Source organism: Eurytemora carolleeae, unplaced genomic scaffold, assembly GCF_000591075.1.
Source record: "Eurytemora carolleeae unplaced genomic scaffold, Eaff_2.0 scaffold1285, whole genome shotgun sequence".
NCBI lineage: Eukaryota > Metazoa > Arthropoda > Copepoda > Calanoida > Temoridae > Eurytemora > Eurytemora carolleeae.
In genome coordinates this window covers 144,847-166,952 of record NW_019397180.1, presented here as the reverse complement: position 1 = coordinate 166,952, position 22,106 = coordinate 144,847, and the positions used below count along the sequence as shown (strand labels likewise).

The 22,106-nt window shown below is 31.6% G+C and overlaps 1 protein-coding gene across 3 annotated transcripts in view; it reads left to right on the top strand.

Moving 5' to 3' along the window:
* The first annotated feature begins 3,963 nt into the window (after positions 1 to 3,963).
* Positions 3,964 to 22,106, top strand: part of LOC111712562 (hemicentin-2) — a 23,035-nt gene continuing 4,892 nt past the window's right edge. The window contains exons 1-8 of one of the 3 annotated variants that reach the window (XM_023487213.1): positions 3,964 to 4,043; positions 5,817 to 5,868; positions 7,656 to 7,735; positions 12,888 to 12,893; positions 13,351 to 13,470; positions 19,216 to 19,279; positions 20,556 to 20,612; positions 21,400 to 21,490. In XM_023487213.1, the coding sequence (XP_023342981.1) occupies positions 4,001 to 4,043; positions 5,817 to 5,868; positions 7,656 to 7,735; positions 12,888 to 12,893; positions 13,351 to 13,470; positions 19,216 to 19,279; positions 20,556 to 20,612; positions 21,400 to 21,490 (513 nt within the window). In that variant the 5' untranslated portion in view covers positions 3,964 to 4,000. Of the gene's footprint in view, positions 4,044 to 5,816; positions 5,869 to 7,655; positions 7,736 to 12,887; positions 12,894 to 13,341; positions 13,471 to 19,215; positions 19,280 to 20,555; positions 20,613 to 21,399; positions 21,491 to 22,106 lie in introns of all 3 variants that reach the window. The other 2 variants (XM_023487214.1, XM_023487212.1) reach the window with 2 other exon arrangements.

The following is a 22,106-nucleotide window of genomic DNA, read 5'->3' as shown; positions in this document are numbered from 1 at the left end:
AATTCAGTAAAATCATTTATCAGAGATGAAAACTTTGAGAAAATTTTCAAAGAACTTTGTCTTTGTAGAAACGAAGTTTAAATAGTCTTGTATTATATTCTCATTTTTTGTATTACTAGCTTTTATATGAGTTTAGATTTTAGTTTATAAAGATAGAACCTGGTTTATTTGTTTCCATGGTTTGTTGAGGCAGACATTATTGTATGTTATAAATATAAATCAAATAACAATTTACAAAATGAAAAGAAAAAGCCTTTACTTTTTACAATATGTCTTCTTATATAACTACCTACATATATACCCCAATCCTAGCGAAGTACATGTTTTACGTTAAAACACAAATGTTGATAACGAGAACTGTTACTCAAAAGAGCTGTTTCCAAAGACAACTGTTTCCCAAGATAAAAGCTTCCCGAAACGAGCTGTCTCTAAAGAGAAGGGTTTCCCAGTCCTAATTGGACAAAAGAAAATACTGTTTCCCAATATACCTATTTCACAAGCAAATAGATTCAGTCTGCTTATAAATTCTCATCAATTTTTAAGACAGGGTCGACTTTGAAGTGTTGAAGGCTTGGATTTTGTTATGATTTGGTTTTAAAAAGTAATTAGCAAAATTTTCATCGATTTTTGCTTGAAATCATACAATTTTTAAATCTCATTGCAAGAGAACTGTTTCCCATGACAGCTGTTTTTCAAAAGAGCTGTTTCCTAAAAGAACAGTCTCCCAATATACATCTTTTCCAAAAGCGCTGTCTCCCAAGACAACTTTTTCCCGAGAGAAATGTTTCCCAAAAGAGCTGTTTCCCAAAGGAAGGGTTTCCCAGTCCCAAGAGAAAAAGTTTTCCAAGGAAACTGTGTCCCAATATACCTGTTTCGGGTTTCCCAATATACAAAAAACTGTTTCCCAGAAGAGCTGTCTCTCATAAGATTCCCAAAAGAAGGGTTTCCAAATCCCAAGACAAATGTTTCCCAAGAAAACTCTTTCCCAATAGATCTTTTTTACAAGACAACTGTTTCCAAAAAGAACTGTTTCCCAATAGAAGTGTTTCGTATTATAACTGTTTGATACGCCCCCTCCCCCCCATCTGTTCTTCCCCTTTTCCACCTTGAAATTTTTCTTGCTAAAGCACTACTGTAGCCATCGCAACAAATTCTCTTGTTTTTGGCAGAGAGCAATTAGTACCCGTCAACCTTACAAATTTGCACTTTTTGAGCTTTCAAGTCGTTTCTAGGTAGGCTCAAGGTACAATAATATTCTTTGTTTGAAAAATAAACAAAACAATGAATACATGTACTGACTGATGTAACTGTAAACAATAAAGTAAACAAATGAAGAGTGTACTTTGACTATTTAGAACACGTTGTTGTCTAAAAATAAAATCATGCATGATTGCTGAGTTGCCAATTTTAGACCCGGATATACATGATGTTGTTAGTAAATGCAATCAAATAGATTTCCAGCGCCGCTTTTGTCTCTGTTCCGGTCAAATAAGTTGACCGTCAACTTAGAGAAAGCTTTTTGCTTTAGTTTAACTTGAGACACCGTGAGCACAGCATATACAGTGAAATTATTCTCTTCTCTTCGACATTTTAAACAAAGAGGAATATCTTAAAGAAATAAGTTTTTCTTCAAAACTATTTCTTTGAGACAATTAAATCCTAGCTGTGTTAAACAAACTTAAATTGAGCGCCCATGCGCTGTGGTCTAGAAATTCTAATTTGCTATTGATCTATTTGAAAAGTAAAAAACCAAAACAGGATTAAGAGAAAACCAGAGAGATGTTTTCAAAGCAAGGGTTTCTGATTATAAAAGAGGAAAACTGAGATTTTTCACCATGCCCCAGTGCCCCCACCCCCTTTATACTCCCCTGATGAGGCTCACTCGTTCTAAAGCAAATAAATCATATAAGATAAATAGATAAAGGAAATGAGTCTTTGCCACAAACTCTGAATTTATAATCCCTATTGCTGTGGAACCCAATGTAGTAAATCTCTGATATTTCAAACTTATATTATTTGATCACACAGAATTCATAGTTTGAAATATCTAAGGTCTACGACATTAGAATCCAAAGATGTAGGGTTTAGAAAAGCAGAGTTTGTGGCAAAGACTCAATTCCTTTTTTAAAAATATAAAAATTAAAATAAATTCATTAAATTTGCTGCACCAGCATTATTTAACCTACAATAGCCTTCATCAGAATGATACTATTATACAATATGAATTAATATAAATATATATTTTTAAAAACTATGATTTTACCTCTGTCCTCTCCTACCTTCGTCCTGATCCTCTCATTCCCTTCACAAAATATTTCGAGCCCTATATGAGCATAAATTAACTTCTGCTTTTGATTCAGCATAGCTTGAAATAATTCAAATTGACGTCTTATTAAATTAAATACACCTCCCCACCACGCAATTCCTGCCCCCTCCCCCCCCTTCCCTCACTCCAATTCTGAACTCCCCCCTTCCACCGATCCCTCGGATTCTGTCAAAGTTGACGTTTTCTAAGTAATATGAAATAAATGAAACTGATTGAGACTTGTATTAAACGTTTTTACCTGGCGGTCAGTCCAGTCATAAGTTTTATTAAACAAAAATTTAAGTTTGGAATTGAAGATAATATATTCACAGACTTGTGAAAATGCAAAAAGATAGATCATAAAAAAGATATTTTTTTATCATATTACTCAAAAAGGGTTAGCCATTATTTTTTTTAAAGAATTGGTGTAAGATGAATCATTCGTTGAAATTGATTTTATTCTAAACATAAAAAAATCGAGAACTTACAAATGGTAACGCAGGAAAATTCATCCATTATATCGTATATAGTTTTTAAAGGTGTGTAAATCTAGTCATCATATCAATTTAAAAGTGATAATTTTAACTTTTAAACTTTTAAAAGTTTATCTAAAAAATTCGCATTAAATGAAAAATTGCTTTAAAATCACTTTAAATGCTTTATCAAGTATTCCCGAAAATTTTGAATATTTTGTAAAATACTTGAGATTTTATTCATTTTATAGAAATTTCCTGCGATTCTTCCCCCCTGAAGTTTAAGCACGTAGGACGGTTGTTTATATGACAGAGCTTTACAACTTCAACACAACAATACTTCAGCATCAAAAAATAGTTTACCCGAATTTTATAAAGCTTACTCATATTTAAAACGCATGAAAAAATAGAAAATGCCAATGCTTTTTTACAAATATATATTTGTGAACAACAAGATTTTCTAGTATTTAGAGCAATGAATAGTAGATGTGTTAGGAAGGGAAAAGGCCCCATCTAATTTTGTGCAAATAGTGAACAAATGGGGAACATGTGTCACATGTTGTGGTTTATATTAAAACTGTTACTAAGAGAAAAAACAAAGAGGAAAATTTAGAAAAGTTTAATTTTAAAGGAATTGAGTTCTTAAATTTTTTAATCATTAAATCTTTGCAACCAAATGTCGTAGACATTTGATATGTCAAGCTGTGAAATCTAGCATATCAAATAGTCACCGTTTGACATATAAAAAGGTTTTAAACGCAATCATATTGCATGGCAAAAATGAAAGGCTTTGCCTGGCAAATAAGATTAGAATTTGAGGCGAGCAATCAGTTTTTTTCCGGAGCTTCTGTTCTTGGCGTTAAAACAAACAAACTATGAAAAGACAAACTCCGTAGAATGAAAATTCGGAAAAATTGAATCTTTGCAGCAAAACCAAATTTTCTAATGCCTAAATCTTTCCAACCTGATGGAGTAAACCTTTCATATTTCAACTTGGATTATTTTATCTAACAAAATTCATAGTTTGAGACATAAAAGGTCGACAGCATTAGGTTTAAAAAATGTTAAGATAAGAAAATCATAGTTTGTGGCAAAGACTCAAGTCCTTAATGATCTAAGAGCTAGAGACATCTTTAGAATAAGTTAGATAAACGAAATGCTTTGATTTCACGAAATGTTTTAAAAATGTTGATTTTCTTAGATATTTTCAGAATGCACTAAAATGTGGAGAAAATTCTTAATTCTTCTTTCCTCATTAAACTTAGGCAGGGTCACATTGAAAAACTTTCAAAGAAAAATAGACAAATATAATATATGAAAAAGGTTGATAAAATGTTGGTAAATGATAATTTTAGAAGTTTTTATTTGAATATCCGAGCTGGGCCAACCTTTGCAGTCCTACTTTGGACTGTACCTCGCCCCACCAGTGTACGTTTGAATATCCGAGCTGGGCCAACCTTTGCAGTCCTACTTTGGACTGTACCGCCAATTTACAATTAGTAAAGCAGCAGAGGACTGTGATGTGATTGTATGAAAAATGACGACCAAGCATAGATTAGAAAACGTGGTTAGATAAAACTGTGGAAAAGGAAGACGACTGTTAGTCTCAAGTTTTGATTTGACATCTATATAATAAAGCTCTTTGCTTATTTATATGTTTGCTTTAGCTGGCCAAACGGCTGAACCAAATTGCAAAAATGTTTGATGAAATCTATGGGTATCCCCCAGGCAAAAACAAATGTATAGAATTTTTTTTAAGTTGCACGTCAACCCCGGGCACTGCTAAACCATAATTTAGAACAAACCGCGGGTAAAAGGCGGTAGTAACTATGAGTAACCTGCCAACGCTTTGATAATCTACAAAGCTTTATAATATATAACATCGAATAATACACATAAGATTTCTTAAATGTCGTCTTCATATTTAACAGTTGTATGGGTCTTACTGGAGCTTGATAAATAATAGTTTGCTTGATACATTTAAATATGTTTTTTAATCGTTTTTTGTTGTAAATATTTGACCGGACATTTTTTATCATTGTTGTTTAAGACAAGGTTGATTTCTCAGTAGTGTTTTTGTTAAATATTTAGCACGTCTTTTCACGCTCTAGTTTCTTATCCAGGTCTTGCTGGATAAGAAAAGACTGAACTGAATGATCCAAAGGAATTGAGTCTTTGTCACAAACTATGATTTTCTAATCTCTATATCTTTGTAATCAAATGCCGTAGACCTTAGATATTTCAAACCATGAATTCTGTTAGATGAAAAAATCCAAGTTTGAAATATCAAAGGTTTACACCATCAGGTGGAAAAAATATAGGTATTAGAAAATCAAAGTTTGTTACAAAGACTCAATTCCTTTACAACAAACTAAATTTGATTTAATTTTAATTTATGACCCAGCATAGTTTTATCCTGATTCTAGAATAAATAATTCTTTTACTCTTCACCTGTAAAATTAATACTGTTAATGTTAAAAGGCAGTTTTATTATTGTTAGTATTATCGTAACAATTGTTTACTGTTGTTGAGTTCGGCGTGGATTTAAAAGATTAAGTACAAAAAATAGATTCTTACACGGTTTTAATTCTTGCTGCACTCGGCTTTGAAATTCAAAAACGTACAATTTAATGAATTTTTTAAAGATTCATGTTTATTCGTTTTTTCCAAACCGTTATCCATCAGTTCTGTTTAAGCGTTTAAAATATTATGCTTTTAATTAATCGGAGATCGAAAGATCATTTGATTTATTTATTTATTCGTTAATTGGTTGCTCGATAATTCAATAATTGATTGCAAAATTGATTGATTGATAGAAACCATGATTTTTGATGATGGAATTGATCCAATCATTGATTACATAACTAATTAATAGGTTTGTTTTAAAATCGATCTCACAGTTGATCTGATATTTGATTATTTCTTTTTTTCGATCTATTGATTAAAGAGTTGTTCAATTTATTGACTAGCTTAATTGATCTGTCATAGAAATATTTTTAATATTTGATTAATTGATTTTATTTGATTTTGTCCTGAAGTGGTAGGACCGGCTGCTTCATATGATAGATCAAAATACGAACTGGAAGACAGGTATATATATATAATATAATATATATGCATACATCAGGCACCATTAGGGTAGAGGAATTGAGTCTTTGCCACAAATTCAGTTTTTGTAAAAATCTATATCTTTGCAACCTTATGATGTAAACCTTTGATATTTCAAACTTACATTATTTGATCTAATAGCATTCATAGTTTGAAATATTAAAGGTCTACGACATCGGGTTGCAACGATATTGAAATTAGAAAATCAGATTTGTGGCAAAAACTTAATTCCTTTAAGAAATTGGTCTATGATTTTTTATCTTTCAAAATATTTTGATAAAAAGCTTTCCTTTTCTTTTAACTGTTAAGCTCTTGGAGGTTTTCAAATTATTCACGTAAAATTTATTGTAAATGTGAGAAACAAAATGAAAAACTGTAATATTTTATGAAAATGTGATGTTTTCTACCAAAATTGTGAGAATAATTAAAAAAATTACAAAATTTTAAAACAATGGTTAAAGTTTATCACAAAGGAAAAAAATATAATTTTTCTTCTTTAGGTTTAATGTTGGAATTTGTAAAGAATAATGAATATTCTTTTACTTTCTCATTTGTTAAAGAGTCAATACAAATTTTAGAAAAAATTTTCGTGGCCGGCATCAAGTGTTATTTTCCTTAATTTTTTTTTCGACTTTCTGAAAAGTTTAAAGTTGCAATTCATTCTTATGTTCGTAGAGTCCATATTTTAGATTGTAAAATATAAAAAAAATAACCAAAATGCATTTGTTTTTAATATATAGAGAGAGAAAATTAGCTTTCGTTGTAATTTTCAGCGACTCTCCGTTTAGAGAGGTGCATGACCGATTCACATCGGTATTATTAAATCCTTTATTTCATTGCAATTTTTTACGCGGATTTTTATAAGAACTTTATTACTAAATATTCATGATACTTTGATTTAGAATAAATTCAATTCATTTCTGAAGAAAGTACAGTTAAACCCTTAATAACGAATACATCGAAAGAATTCATCAAATGTCGTATTCTTTACTTTCTAATCATGAAATGTTGCAGATATTTAGTTTTTTTAATTAAATGATTATATCATTATATGGAACTCTTTAAAACTGTTCCTGCATATTCAAGGCTATTTAATTATTTTCACAAATACTGAAATTTACGAAATATAGTATAAAACTCATTGAAAAATTGTCAAGACGACATTTGATAAATTCTTCCGATGTATTCGTTATTAATGGTTTCACTGTAGATAAACATTAGGGCGCCATGACAAACTCCTGAAAGACAAACTCCTGAAAGACAAACTCCTGAAAGACAAACTCCTGAAAGACAAACTCCTGAAAAGAGAAACTCCTGAAAGACAAACTCCAAACGAGACAAACTCCTGACGAGACAAACTCCTGAAAATAAAAACTTCTGAAATACAAACTCCATAATATCAAATTTAAAAAATATTTAAATCTAAATTATATTCTTTTCTAATAATACAACTAGGTAATTTCCTAGAGAACGATTTTTGGACTTCAGGAGTTTGTCTTTCAGGAGTTTGTCTTTCAGGAGTTTGTCATGGCACCAAACATTAGTTTCCCTGATCATTTCAATTATTTTTTTTTAAATATTTTCCCATACAATTTTTGTTCGCATGGGGAGGGTCCAGTTTAAGTTCAAACTTACCCTAGTTCACCGTAGTATGTGTTCACAAAATCTCCAATATGGTAGTAGAAATAGTTTTTTCACCCGTCGATTGCTCTGCCAGAAAAAGATTGTAAACATTTATTTTTGTTAGAAATATAAGATTTTATTTTTAGATTAATTCGACGAGATTCCCAACCCAGATTGCGTCAACATAGAACAGGATTGCGTCAACATAGAACAGGATTGCGTCATGGGACATGAGGAGACACATTTGGAGCGGATATAGTATTATGTATTGTAAATCTTGCGCAGTCAACTTCGCTACACAGTAGTAATCGTCTTCGTGTTTTCTTGAATTTGTTACAATATTGGTAGCGGTGGGGGTCTCTGGTGGGACGGGGTCTCTGGTAGCACTCCGGTGATGATGCTTTCTTCCTAGACTCCCTTTTCACTAAAGATAAAATTAATACGTTTTAAATTCAGAAAGCTTAATAAATGCGTTTTTATGTTTTCTATAAAAATGAACTTATGTAAAGAACTAATTAAATAGAATTAAAAAATACAAAAGTTTATCTTAATTAAAAAAACTAATTCTGAAAACATATCCACCGCCAAAGTAGGAGTTTAGAACTTCGAATTTGCGCTAAAATTCAGGATTTACAGATCTTTAAAAAGTTTAATGTGTCTCAAATAAATCCGAAAGAAGTTTTCCACAGCACTGCATACGTAGATCAACTACCTTACATAGCCGGTCACTCCCTTTAAAACTTAATTAGAGTTACGAGCCCAGGACCCCGAAAATTATATTATTTCTTGTTTTAAATTATTATCATCAAAGTAGTAATCAGTAAAACTACTGATTTATTATAAAACAATGGTAAAGTATTAACTTTTTATATTTTTTAGCCCCCCCCCCCACTTAGTTTTCCAAATCCCCCTTGAAAAAAACTAACTTTTTCTAAAAATATGTTTTTGTATTTTACATCGAGCAAACTATATACATTTTAATATTTATGTTATGACATTTCATTTTTTGAATTCCACAATCTTTTGACAAATTTATCTCAGTTCAGCGGCAGCGGAATACATTGCTAAAATTCCAAAGTGTCATTCTACTTTCAAATGAAACATAATTTAGAATATAGATGCAAGTACTGTAAAAACAGAATACAAAAACAGGGTGTACAATTGAAAAGACAATTACAGTTTGGGAATTGGTTTCAATTGGACGTTTTTGTGGGGTTACTAAACCAAACAATATACTCAACCAATGGTTTATTATCTTTAATACTATGCAGTGTACTCACTATTTAGCCACTGTACTGTACTCGACAAATATTGATTTTACTGTACAAACTAGGGCAGAGGCGCAACTAGGACTTTTGCTAGGGGGGGGCAATATATTATTTAGTTAGGGTTTGGGGGGGAGGTTAAGGGGGGGTATCCCCCTCGTTTTCGAAAATTTTTCAATAACAAAAGTGCTTTTTTAAGGGTTTGAAGTCGAAAAAAAAGGAAATTTTAAGTTGTTGCATGCAGATTTGGTTGTGTTCAATTCAAATCGATTTTTTGTTCTTGTGTTTTTACAAAATTTATACTTCCAACAGCTGTGAAATGAATGATATGAGTCAATTCATTGAATATGTGTGCGAATCGCAAAAGAGTATTTTTTAAGTACCTGGTTTAATTACAGATTAAATTGCAAGAAATAATCATTTATAGTTTCTGGAAAAAAACATTAAAATACATAGGTAAATAATAATTTCAATCATCTACATTGAAAAAGGACAGATAATGTTACCTTTTCTCTTGAAGTTATTGAATTAATGATTGATCTAACCAACATTCATAATCTAAATTCATTTTCGATTTTACAGAACTTCTGTCAAAGAAGATAAATATTGTTAGTTATCAAATATGATAATCAGTTAGAAATTTGCCAGGTTCAGAATTTTCTCTAGATTTGGAACTGAGTTTTTGCCACAAACTCAAATATTCTAATCCCTAAATCTTTGCACCGAGTGGTGTAAACATTTGATATTTCAAACTTGGAATATTTTACCATAAGAATTCAAAGTTTGATATCTACGAGTACTCTATAAACTCAACACAAATAAAATACAGTTCAGAGCTTTTTTTTACATTAAATGTTTACAATAGCCTTTAGCCTTGAGAATTGAGAAAGATAAAAATATTCTTTTTAAAACTAACTATTGTGTAATAAAATTTCTACTTTAACTCTATTGGTTTTCTTATTCCTGTGATACTGATTTTCGCCATTCTTTCTTTCTTTTCATTCTGCAGGGGGGGGCGCGCCCCCACCTCTCAGGTGCTAGGGGCTGGGCGCGCGCCCGGCCGCCCCCCTTACTAGTTGCACTTCTGAACTAGTGTACTCGACATATAGTGATTTTTACACTACATACTAGTGTACTCGACAAATAGTGATTTTTATATTACATTCTAGTGTACTCGACAAATAGTGATTTTTACTGTACATACTAGTGTACTCGACAAACAGTGGTTTTTACACTACATACTAGTGTACTCGACAAATATTGATTTTACTGTACATACTAGTTTACTCGACAAATAGTGGTTTTTATACTACATACTAGTGTACTCGACAAATATTGATTTTACTGTACATACTAGTTTACTCGACAAATAGTAATTTTTACACTACATACTAGTGTTCTCGACAAACAGTGATTTTTTTATTACATACTTGTGTACTCGACAAACAGTGATTTTTATTCTACATACTAGTAAACTTATTCAATTTAAAATCCCAAGACCAAGCAAAGAACATTCCCGTGGTTTTCCCGAGTTCCCCAATAAAAATTTTAGGAAAATTGGTTTAAGGTTAACTGAGATATGATCTGACATACAAACAGACAAACAGAGACTACAATTTTATATGTATTGTATAGATACTAGTGCACTCGACCATTGGCCATCTTTTATAATAATCTACTTGACCAATGTTGATGTTTTATATCAATGTACTAAACAAAATATTTTTTTTGCTGGTGTACTTATACCTAAAGTTGTCCCCGTCTCTTTAATCTGTGGTTTCTAGAAACTGTTTCGTCTCTTTAATCTGTGGTTTCTAGAAACTGTTCCGTCTCTTTAGTCTTTGGTTTCTAGAAACTATTCTGTCTCTTTAATCTGTGGTTTCTATAAACTGTTCCGTCTCTTTAATCTGTGGTTTCTAGAAACTGCTCTGTCTCTTTAATCTTTGGTTTCTAGAAACTTTTCAGTCTCTTTAATCTGTGGTTTCTAGAAACTGTTCTGGCTCTTTAATCTGTGGTTTCTAGAGACTGTTCCTTGTCTTTAATCTGTGGTTTCTAGAAACTGTTCTGTCTCTTTAATCTGTGGTTTCTAGAAACTATTCTGTCTCTTTAATCTGTGGTTTCTAGAAACTGTTCCGTCTCTTTAATCTTTAATTTCTAGAAACTAATTTAACTTACAAGTTGGCTACAGAAAATATGTGTGGCAATAATAGTTTTAGGAAGAAGAAGTTTAAACTTGACAAAACTTAAAATTCCTTGAATCAAAGATTTAGCGTTGCTAAACTTAAATTCAAAACTGATTAATCTTCAAAGTTGGACAAACATTTTATTTGATGAGATATTGGTTTTATTATTTACTGGTTTATAATGTTTCCACAAATTTGAATTTTCTATTTCCTATATCTTTTAAACCTGATGGTGTAAACCTTTGAAATTTTAATATTTGTTATTTGTTTTATTTACAATGCTGTTAAATCGACTTTTTTCCGCTAGGTATCTCTGCCATGTGTAATCATTTAAAGCATCGAGAGCAGAGACATCTGGCGGCCAACTATTTCGGCGTTTTAAGTGTATTGTATACAAGACGAATAAAACATATTATGAAATATTAACTATAAAAGAATGCGTCGAAAAATAGGTTGTAATATCTGAATGATTTGTTTGAAATTAAATTGTTTTTTTACGATCCGATTCGTATATTGCAACTTTCTGAATTTGTATGGATGCTATGTTCTTCAGTATAAATCGTTTTTAACAATTTTCCTTATATACGCAACAGATAAATTATTTTTCGCCGTAAGCCTATATCCTCTTTATTTTTTCGCGAAACACTCCATTTAAATATGTATTTTTTTAATTTAATCCAGAACCTTGGATTAGATGGTATTAATATCAAAAAAAGTTTTTTTTTTGTATTTTGGTTGAGTTAATCATTAAAAATGTCCGTCACCGTTTACGAAAAGTTGTCCAGGCCTAGTTTTAACAATCCGTTAGTGTCTTATCCAATCAGAATTTACTAACATGCTTTGTGATTATTTAGAGCCAATTGAGATCGCAACGTTGGTATGATCAATCTATTCAAATCTCATTCTTTACTTTTAATGAAACAAGGAAGTAACGGATTGTTTAAGAATGATACAAATTAAAAAATTAAAAACATTTTTGAAATAATCTCTTCATGTCTATTAACCAAATATATAGTCTCTGTAAATTCTCCCCCAAGTTTTATGCTTTGTTTTGGTTGAACATCTAAATAGAATTGGATCGATTGAGTCACTGGAAAATGTGCATACAGTCCCTTAGAAACAAATTGGAAAATGTGTATACAGTCCCTTAGAAACAAATTGGAAAATGTGCATACAGTCCATTAGAAACAAATTGGAAAATGTGCATACAGTTCCTTAGAAACAAATTGGAAAATGTGCATACCGTCCCTTAGAAACAAATTGGAAAATGTGCATACAGTCCCTTAGAAACAAATTGGAAAATGTGCATACAGTCCATTAGAAACAAATTGGAAAATGTGCATACAGTCCCTTAGAAACAAATTCTTATTTTCAAAAAAGAAAAAGAAAACTTTAGAAGCACAGTGTCAAAGTCTCAAACAGCATTCACCTGGTTGACTGACGGTCCATTTGATGTTGTGATTTGGTAGATAGCCGACCCGGCCCAGTCATTGACCAGACCTGGTGTATAGCCGACCCGGCCCGGTCATGGACCAGACCTGGTGGATAGCCGACCCGGCCCAGTCATTGACCAGACCTGGTGGATAGCCGACCCGGCCCGGTCATGGACCAGACCTGGTGGATAGCCGACCCGGCCCGGTCATGGTGACCAGACCTGGTGGATAGCCGACCCGGCCCGGTCATGGACCAGACCTGGTGGATAGCCGACCCGGCCCGGTCATGGACCAGACCTGGTGGATAGCCGACCCGGCCCGGTCATGGAACAGAACAGTTCAATATGGAGTTCATTATAAAATAGTTTATGGGTTCATCTGTTTCCAATTAACATAATTAACCTCATTTCTCAAACTCAAATATCTGAATAACATTGTCAGCAGTATTTTAAACAAAAACTTACAAATCATTGTGTGTGTGTTTTTCTTTCTCTGGAACGAACGAAATGATTTTTTTTAATTCCCTGTTATATCATCTTTATGGTTTTTTTTTGTTTCATCCAAAATGTGACTTGCTGGTAGTTCAACAATCTAATTTCTTACAAGCTTAAAATGCTTCCTAAGATGCGAAACAAAAAGCCCTATGAGTAGAAAGGAATTCAGTTTTTGCCACAAACACAAATTTTCTTATCCCTAAATATTTGCAACCTAATGGTGTTATCCTTGATATTTCAAACTTAGATTTGTTGAACTGAAAGAATTCATAGTTTAAAATATTTAAAGTATACGACATTGAGCTGCAAAGAAATAGGGATTAAATCTATAGTTTTTGACAAAGACTCAATTCCTTTGCTAATCTTTCCCAAAAAATACTGCAATAACTGTCCCCGACAATCAAAGTCTTGGAGGTAAACACCTGTTAAAATACATTTTTTACAATTTTTTTGACGTTAGGTTTTGTAGATGTTCCCATTATAGCGGCTGCACTAAACTACAGGCTACCAGTTATACCTACAAATACACCACAGCTACTTACAAATATTAACAAGAATATCACAACATATCCAGGTAGTTATTTAGGTAGGTAGGTAGGTAGGTACATGTCCAGGAATATATGTATAAGGTAGGTAGATAGGTATATATATATATATATATGTAGGTAGGTAAGTAGATACTAGATAGGTAGGTAGATATATAGGTAGATAAAAAATTTTAGGTAGGTAAGAGAAAGAAAGCAAGAAAGAAAGAAAGAAAAGGTAAGAAAGAAAGAAAAAAAAGGAAAAAAAGAAAGAAAGAAAGAAAGAAAAAAAGAGAAAAAAATAAAAAGAAAAAAAGAAAGTAAAAATTCGAAATTTCTATTAAGCTAGCTACATAACTATATAAAAGATTACCAGAGTCATTTCTTTAACTTTCTTCAATTCTACGAAAGAGTTGAAAGCTTTGGCCCTCTTAGAACTTCCTGTAATTTGTTAAAGTAATATAAACATTTAGATTGAATTAGAATGAATGAGAATAAATAAGAATGAATGAGATTGAATGAGAATGAATGAGAATGAATGGGAATAACTGAGAATGAATGAGAATGAATGAGAATGAATGAGAATGAAATGAATGAGAAAGAATGAGAATGAATGAGAATAAATAAGAATGAATGAGAATGAATGAGAAAGGATGAGAATGAATGCGAATGAATGAGAATAAATGAGAATGAATGAAATGAATGAGAAAGAATGAGAATGAATGAGAATGAATGAGAATGAATGAGACTGAATGAGAATGAATGAGAATGAATAAGAATGAATGAGAATGAATGAGAATAAATGAGAATGAATGAGAATGTATGAGAATGAATGAGAATGAATGAGAATGAATNCCCCCCACTTATCATGGAAATTTCTAATTAACTAATCAATGAAGAAATTCTTATTTTTACAAATTTTGATAAACAAATTCCTAATTTAAAACATTTTCCTAATTTGGCAAAGTGGAGGATTAAAGTTTTCTAAGTTTTGAAACTACGGTTAATCAATGAATTATGCAAGATCGAAGATTTAATTCAATTTAGGTTTAGAAACCTCAAATATGTTTAATCCAAGTATTCAAACTGTTAATTGTTATACATAGTGTACGTATCGTACTAGATGCAACAGTTTTCATACAGTAGGAGTAGAAGGAGTAGATGTACATAATTTACGTACTAGATGAACTGTGTACAATATGTATGAACAAGATGTTGAGTGTACATATTGAACGTACTATGATGCATAGTGTACATATTGTACGTACTAAATCCATACTACATAGTGTATTTGGACTTCCTGTTTATTGGTACTCTCTGTTTATTCGGCCTCCCTGTTTATTGGTACTCACTGTTTATTGAAACCCCCTGTTTACTGGTACTCTCTGTTTATTGGTACTCTCTGTTTATTGAAACCCTCTGTTTACTGGTACTCTCTGTTTATTGAAACTCTCTGTTTATCGAAACTCTGTTTAATGATACTCTCTGTTTAATGGTATTCTCTGTTTATTGAAACTCTGTTTACTGGTACTCCCTGTCTGTTTACTGGTACTTTCTGTTTACTGTTACTCTCTGTTTGCTGGTACTCTCTGTTTATTGAAACTCTCTGTTTATTTAAACTGGTACTCCCTGTCTGTTTACTGGTACTCCCGTCTCTTTACTGGTACTCCCTGTCTCTTTACTGGTACTCCCTGTCTGTTTACTGGTACTTCCGTCTGTTTACTGGTACTCCCTGTCAGTTTACTGGTACTCTCTGTCTGTTTACTGGTACTCTCTGTTTACTGGTACTCCCTGTCTTTTTACTGGTACTCTCTGTTTACTGGTACTCCCTGTCTTTTTACTGGTACTCTCTGTTTACTGGTACTCTCTGTTTACTGGTCCCTGTCTTTTTACTGGTACTCTCTGTTTACTGGTACTCTCTGTTTACTGATACTCCCTGTCTTTTTACTGGTACTCTCTGTTTACTGGTACTCCCTGTCTGTTTACTGGTACTCTCTGATATTTTGTTCTATTTCTAAAATCTATGATTGCAATACACGTGCTTCTACGTTTTAGATCTATGTCACTTGACACTGGGCAGATAGATTTGGAAAACCTTAAATTTAAACTTTAAACAGGAGATTAATTAAATCAGAAAAATTCGAAAAATATTTTGGAGTTAGAATTATGTAAAGTTTAAGCAGAAAAGCGAACCTTACGTATTTATAACTGTTGGCTATTGAAACGAAATGTATTGTATACTTAAGCGTCTGTTGAAAAGTTTCAAGTCAGTAAGATTTATAAAAGTAATGGTAATGTTGTCTTTTTAGTTTAATTTTTGTTGCGTTGCACTGTATGAACCTGATTACTGACCTAAATTATCCAGGATGAAACTATAAGAGAGAAACTAATTTTCTAAATTATGATTGCTTCAAATTATTCTGTAGTCCAATTATCCATTCTCCAATATCTTAATTATAACCTAAATTCAAATCGTTCCGTTGCTTCGATTGAAAAATATTTCTCAAGGATTATTATTTAATTTTGAACACAATTCTTCATATTCGGTGCATGTTCAGTATATCTCCGGTTCTCCTATTGTCATCCATATATGATTTATTTTCTTGGGGAACCCTCATCAAACAGTTTCAACATCTATTCCAACAATCATTTTTAAACCAATAAGAGATAGTGGTTGAATTTAAACCGATAAGAGATAGTGGTTGAATTTAAACCTATAAGAGATAATGGTTGAATTTAAACCAATAAGAGATAATGATCATATTTAAACCAATGAGAGATAATGATAATATTTAAACCAATGAGAGATAATGGTTGAATTTAAACCAATAAGAGATAATGGTTGAATTTAAACCAATAAGAGATAATGATCATATTTAAACCAATGAGAGATAATGATCATCATTAAACCAATAAGAGATAATGATCATCTTTAACCGAATAAGAAATAATGATCATATTTAAACCAATGGGAGATAATGATCATCGTTAAACCAATAAGAGATAATGGTCATCTTTTACCGAATAAGAGATAATGATCGTCTTTAAACCAATGAGAGATAATGATCATCATTAAACCAATAAGAGATAATGATCATCTTTAAACAGATAAGAGATATTGATCATCAATAACCGAATAAGAGATAATGATCATCTTTAAACCAATGAGAGATAATAATCATCGTTATACCAATAAGAAATAATGATAATCTTTTAAGAGATAACAGATAATGATCATCGTTAAACCAACAAGAGATAATGATCATATTTAAACCAATGAGAGATAATGATCATATTTAAATCAATAAGAGATAATGATCATATTTAAACCAATAAGAGATAATGATCATATTTAAACCAATAAGAGATAATGATCATGGTTAAACCAATAAGAGATAATGATCATGGTTAAACCAATAAGAGATAATTATCATCTTTTACCGAATAAGAGATAATGATCATCTTTAACCGAATAAGAGATAATGATCAGCTTTAAACCAATGACAGATAATGATCATCGTTAAACCAATAATAGATAATGATCATCTTTTAACCAATGAAATATAATGATTATCTTTAAACAGATAAGAGATAATGATCATCTTTAAAACAATGAGAGATAATGATCATCTTTAAACCAATAAGAGATAATGATCATCTTTAGCCGAATATAAGAGATAATGACCATCTTTAACCGAATAAGAGATAATGATCATCTTTAAAATAATGAGAGATAATGATCATCGCTAAACCAATAAGAGATAATGATCATACTTAACCGAATAAGAGATAGGTCATCTTTAAACCAATAAGAGATAATGATCATCGTTAAACCTATAAGAGATAATGATCATCTTCAAACTAATATAAGATAATAATCATCATTAAACCAATAAGAGATAATGATCATCTTTAAACAGATAAGAGATAATGATCATCAATAACCGAATAAGAGACAATGATCATCTTTAAACCAATGAGAGATAATAATCATCGTTATACCAATAAGAAATAATGATAATCTTTTAAGAGATAACAGATAATGATCATCGTTAAACCAACAAGAGATAATGATCATATTTAAACCAATGAGAGATAATGATCATATTTAAATCAATAAGAGATAATGATCATATTTAAACCAATAAGAGATAATGGTCATATTTAAACCAATAAGAGATAATGATCATATTTAAACCAATAAGAGATAATGATCATATTTAAACCAATAAGAGATAATGATCATCTTTAAAGCAATAAGAAATAATGTTAATCTTTTAAGAGATAAAAGATAATGATCATCCTTAAACCGATAATAGATAATGATCATCTTTGAACAGATAAAAGAGATAATAATTATCTTTAAGCCGATAAAAGATAATGATAAAGATATTTGTTTTTCATTTTGTTATAATGGTCACTCCGATATTTAAACACAAAAATTCTACAAAATATTGTTGAAAAGGTATTAAGAGGTTTTTGGGCAGATTTAATGAACGTGAGAGCCACTTAAACTGGATATACGTAGTTCTCATTTAATCATATCTACCAACTGGTTAGTGGTTTTAGATGGGAACTATTAAAAGACAACTAGACATTGAGTTGAGAAGTTAAAAAAATTGAACTTTCTCACACAGCAAATCAAAACGAATAATTACATTAAATATAATGTTCATTGATTGCATTAACTTAAATTTTCTAATCCTTATATCTTTGCAGCCTGATTGTGTAAACCTTTTATATTTCAAACTTGTAGATTATTTGAGTTCTGAACAAAACCTTTGCCAAAAACCAATTGTTCATCATAATTAATTGTTTTTATTATTACTAAAGTGATAACCAGAAAACAATGGAATGGGAATACGACATTTAATTAATATATAAGTGTATTTGATGTTGTTACAAAGCAAATAGTCTTACTAGACATTTATAAATTCACTAATTTAGTCAAATGGGTCTGATTACGCTACACAATTGCTGTGTCTCATACCTTATTGATCTTTTTAAAGTTATAACTTAATTCTAAAAGTCCTCTTACTATTCCAGCGTATTCTGGTTATCACTGAAGCTTACATCTATATTTATTACTGCTTGATTGACATAAAATATTTTGTTTTTCTTTAATCTTCTAAAGAAACACACATTTGAATAACTCTGCTTACACAAAAATTCTAAAACTATCATTAGAAATACTAATAGTTAAACTTACAGGGATAGTTAAGAAGACAACGGGTTCCCCCCCCCTTACAGGGATAGTTAAGAAGACAACGGGTTCCCCCCCCCCCTTCATCTACTCAACCTAAACTGTTAGTTGAACTGAGCAGTAATGGTTAACTTTATATCAATAAAAATATATTTAATTTTTATCCTTTGCTCAACAAAGGAAAAAAAGGTTTTTATATTTTATATTTTATATTTTATATTTTATATTTTATATATACATATATACAATTTATATTTCACGGTCTTTACATAAAATCTAATTCTAAAACTTTACAGTACGCACACCCTGAAAATCCCAACTCTGCCCCTGTAAAAAAAAAACTAATCTATCTATTGTTAGGGTCGAACTGTTTTCTAATTTACATATTTTCGAAGTAGGGGGAATTCTTTCCGTGCTTTTCTCGACCGGGGGGGAGAAGGGAGAAAGGACTAGTAGAGGAAGAAAAGAGGGAAAGACGGAAAAAGGAAGGTGAAAGACAACAAAAAATAATAAGCGGACATGAAAACAAGAATAAAAAGAATTAGGAAATGTAAAAAGGGAAAAGAGAAAAAGGAAAAAAGATTTAAGAAACCATGATTTTTAGGAGGAACCGTTGTTCTTCCATGTAGAGTTCTTGATCTGGGTTCAGTCTCAGTCTCATGGATCAGGTATCATCTATTCATGGATCAGGTATCATCTATTCATGGATCAAGTATCATCTATTCATGGATCAGGTTCAGGTATCATCTATTCATGGATCAGGTATCATCTATTCATGGATTAGGTATCATCTACTCATGGATCAGGTATCATCTATTCATGGATCAGGTATCATCTATTCATGGATCAGGTATCATCTACTCATGGATCAGGTATCATCTATTCATGGATCAGGTATCATCTACTCATGGATCAGGTATCATCTATTCATGGATCAGGTATCATCTATTCATGGATCAGGTATCATCTACTCATGGATCAGGTATCATCTATTCATGGATTAGGTATCATCTACTCATGGATCAGGTATCATCTATTCATGGATCAGGTATCATCTATTCATGGATCAGGTTTCATCTATCGAGCGTTTGGTTTAATTTGGGCGTTTTGTTTCATTGGGTGTTTTTGTAATCGAGCGTTTTGTTTCATTAGGCGTTTTGTTTGATGGTACGTTTTGTTGTATTGGGAGTTTTGTAATTAGCCTTGGGCGTTTTTTAACATTAAGCATTTTGTTGCATTGGGCGTTTTGTTGAATTGGGAGTTTTGTAATTAGCCTTGGGAGTTTTTTTAACATTAAGCATTTTGTTGCATTGGGCGTTTTGTTGAATTGGGAGTTGTGTAATTGGCCGTTTCGTTTCTGGCGTTTTTTAACATTGGGCATTTTGTTATTGCCATTGGGTGTTTTGTACCTACTACATTCTTTTCATTCATTGTTTTTCATTTTTCATTATGCAGGTCTAAAATATACACATGCTGACGTGCAAATATACTGAAATTTTGCCATTCATTCCTTTAAAATATTTAAAAAATGAATTCTCAACAAAACTTTTATGTAGAGAAACACGTGAAAACATTTGATATAAGTATATTTATTCAATTGAAATCAGAAAATTAATTTTTTGTTTTGAAAATTTCATACTTAAGGCAGAAAAAAACCTTAAATAATAAACCAAGGAAGGACATGTTTTGTTGCTTCTGATAAAACAGCTAAACATTTTTTAAGACTTCATATTAAACAGTTAAACATGTTTTAGGACTCCGAATTTAATAGTTTAACATGTTTTTGGACTCCGAATTTAACAGTTTAACATGTTTTAGGACTCCCGATTTAACAGTTTAACATGTTTTAGGACTCCGAATTTAACAGTTGAACGTGTTTTAACTCAGGATTTAAGAGTTTGACATGATTTAGGACTCCGAATTTAACAGTTGAACATGTTGTAGGACTCCGGATTTAACAGTTCTAACATTCGGAGAAATCATGTTTTCGTCATCTCCTAGGTAACACTTTTTAATCCCAAAGCAACTGTCAACATAAATCTATCGTATTTTTAAAATTTTTAGTGGCCGTGTTATATTTTTAAATGACTTGTAGATTTTTATACCATATTCGATCTAAAAATGGCCGAGTATTAAATGAAAACAAATGGTAATGTTGTAAAAATCTATGAAACTTATGAATTAATGGTCGTTTAAAACTATATTCAAAATCCCCTAAATCCTTGATATTTCATGGAAGAGTAGTTAGAACAGATTTATTCCTTTAAATGTTTTCTGTGTGCATTCTAAACTACTATTTCAAATAATCCTAGGAGTTAGGACAAGAAATATCTCACATTTAAAGTAGAAAATTTGATAAAAAGAACTAACAATATCTCCTTTCTCCATCTGCAGATTTAGTTTTTTTATCGGAACCTAAAAGGCTCTTGCAAACACTTCTTCTGGGCCAGGAAGAACCCAAATCTTTTCCTGGTCTTAGTTGAACCTGACGCTTCTAAATGTCTAGGTTGAAACTAATCCTTCTCCACGTCTAGGTTGAAACTAACCCTTCTCCATTTCAGGGTTGAATCTAATCCTTCTCCATTTCAAGGTTAAAACTAATCCCTCCCCATGTCTAGGTTTGAACTATTCTTTCTCCTTGTCTAGGTTGAAACTAACCCTTCTCCATTTCAAGGTTGAATCTAATCCTTCTCCATTTCAAGGTTAAAACTAATCCTTCCCCATGTCTAGGTTTGAACTAATATCCTTCTCCATGTCTAGTTTAAAACTAATCCTTCTCTATGTCTAGGTTGAAACTGCTTCACTCTGCTGGATCTCTGGACTGGAATCTTCAGCTGAATTCTGTAGAATTAGAAGATACTGGAGTTTATGAATGCCAAGTAAGAAATCATAAAAAAGTAATTGATTACTCGCTTCAATGTCTAGTTTTCTAATTCTAATAATTATGCAACCTGAGATGGAATTTAAAGAATTTGAGCAGCGGTTTAAATCTACCAAAACCCGGTTTAAATTAAGCGCCGACTTAATTCTTGAAACATTTGATACAATTTTAAGTGGAACCAACCATATTTAAGCCGCGGCTTAAATTTAAACCGCCGCTCAAATTCTTTAAATTCGGCCTCTGAGAAGGTAATTTTTGTGTGGATATGGTTTATCTTGAAACTTGATCTTGATATCCAATGTGTGCACTTTTAAATTTGAGGATCACTGCTTGATCTCTTTATTTTAAATACCACTACACGATAGCAGATCTTTCGTTTTTCATCCAATTCATTTTGTCAGATCAAAAAGTCAACGTTGGAAATATGAAAGAATTTCATAAAATTAAAAAGTTTTAGGTGATTGAAGAGTTTTGTGCCAGTAATCAGTCAAAATTATTGTCAAAGTTCCATTATCTGATCTGGCTGTTCTAGAAACCCAAAGTTTATTCTTAAAAACAAATTTTTTATTGAAGGAAATATTTTTTTCCGTCGCCCCCCCCCCCCCCCCCCCCCC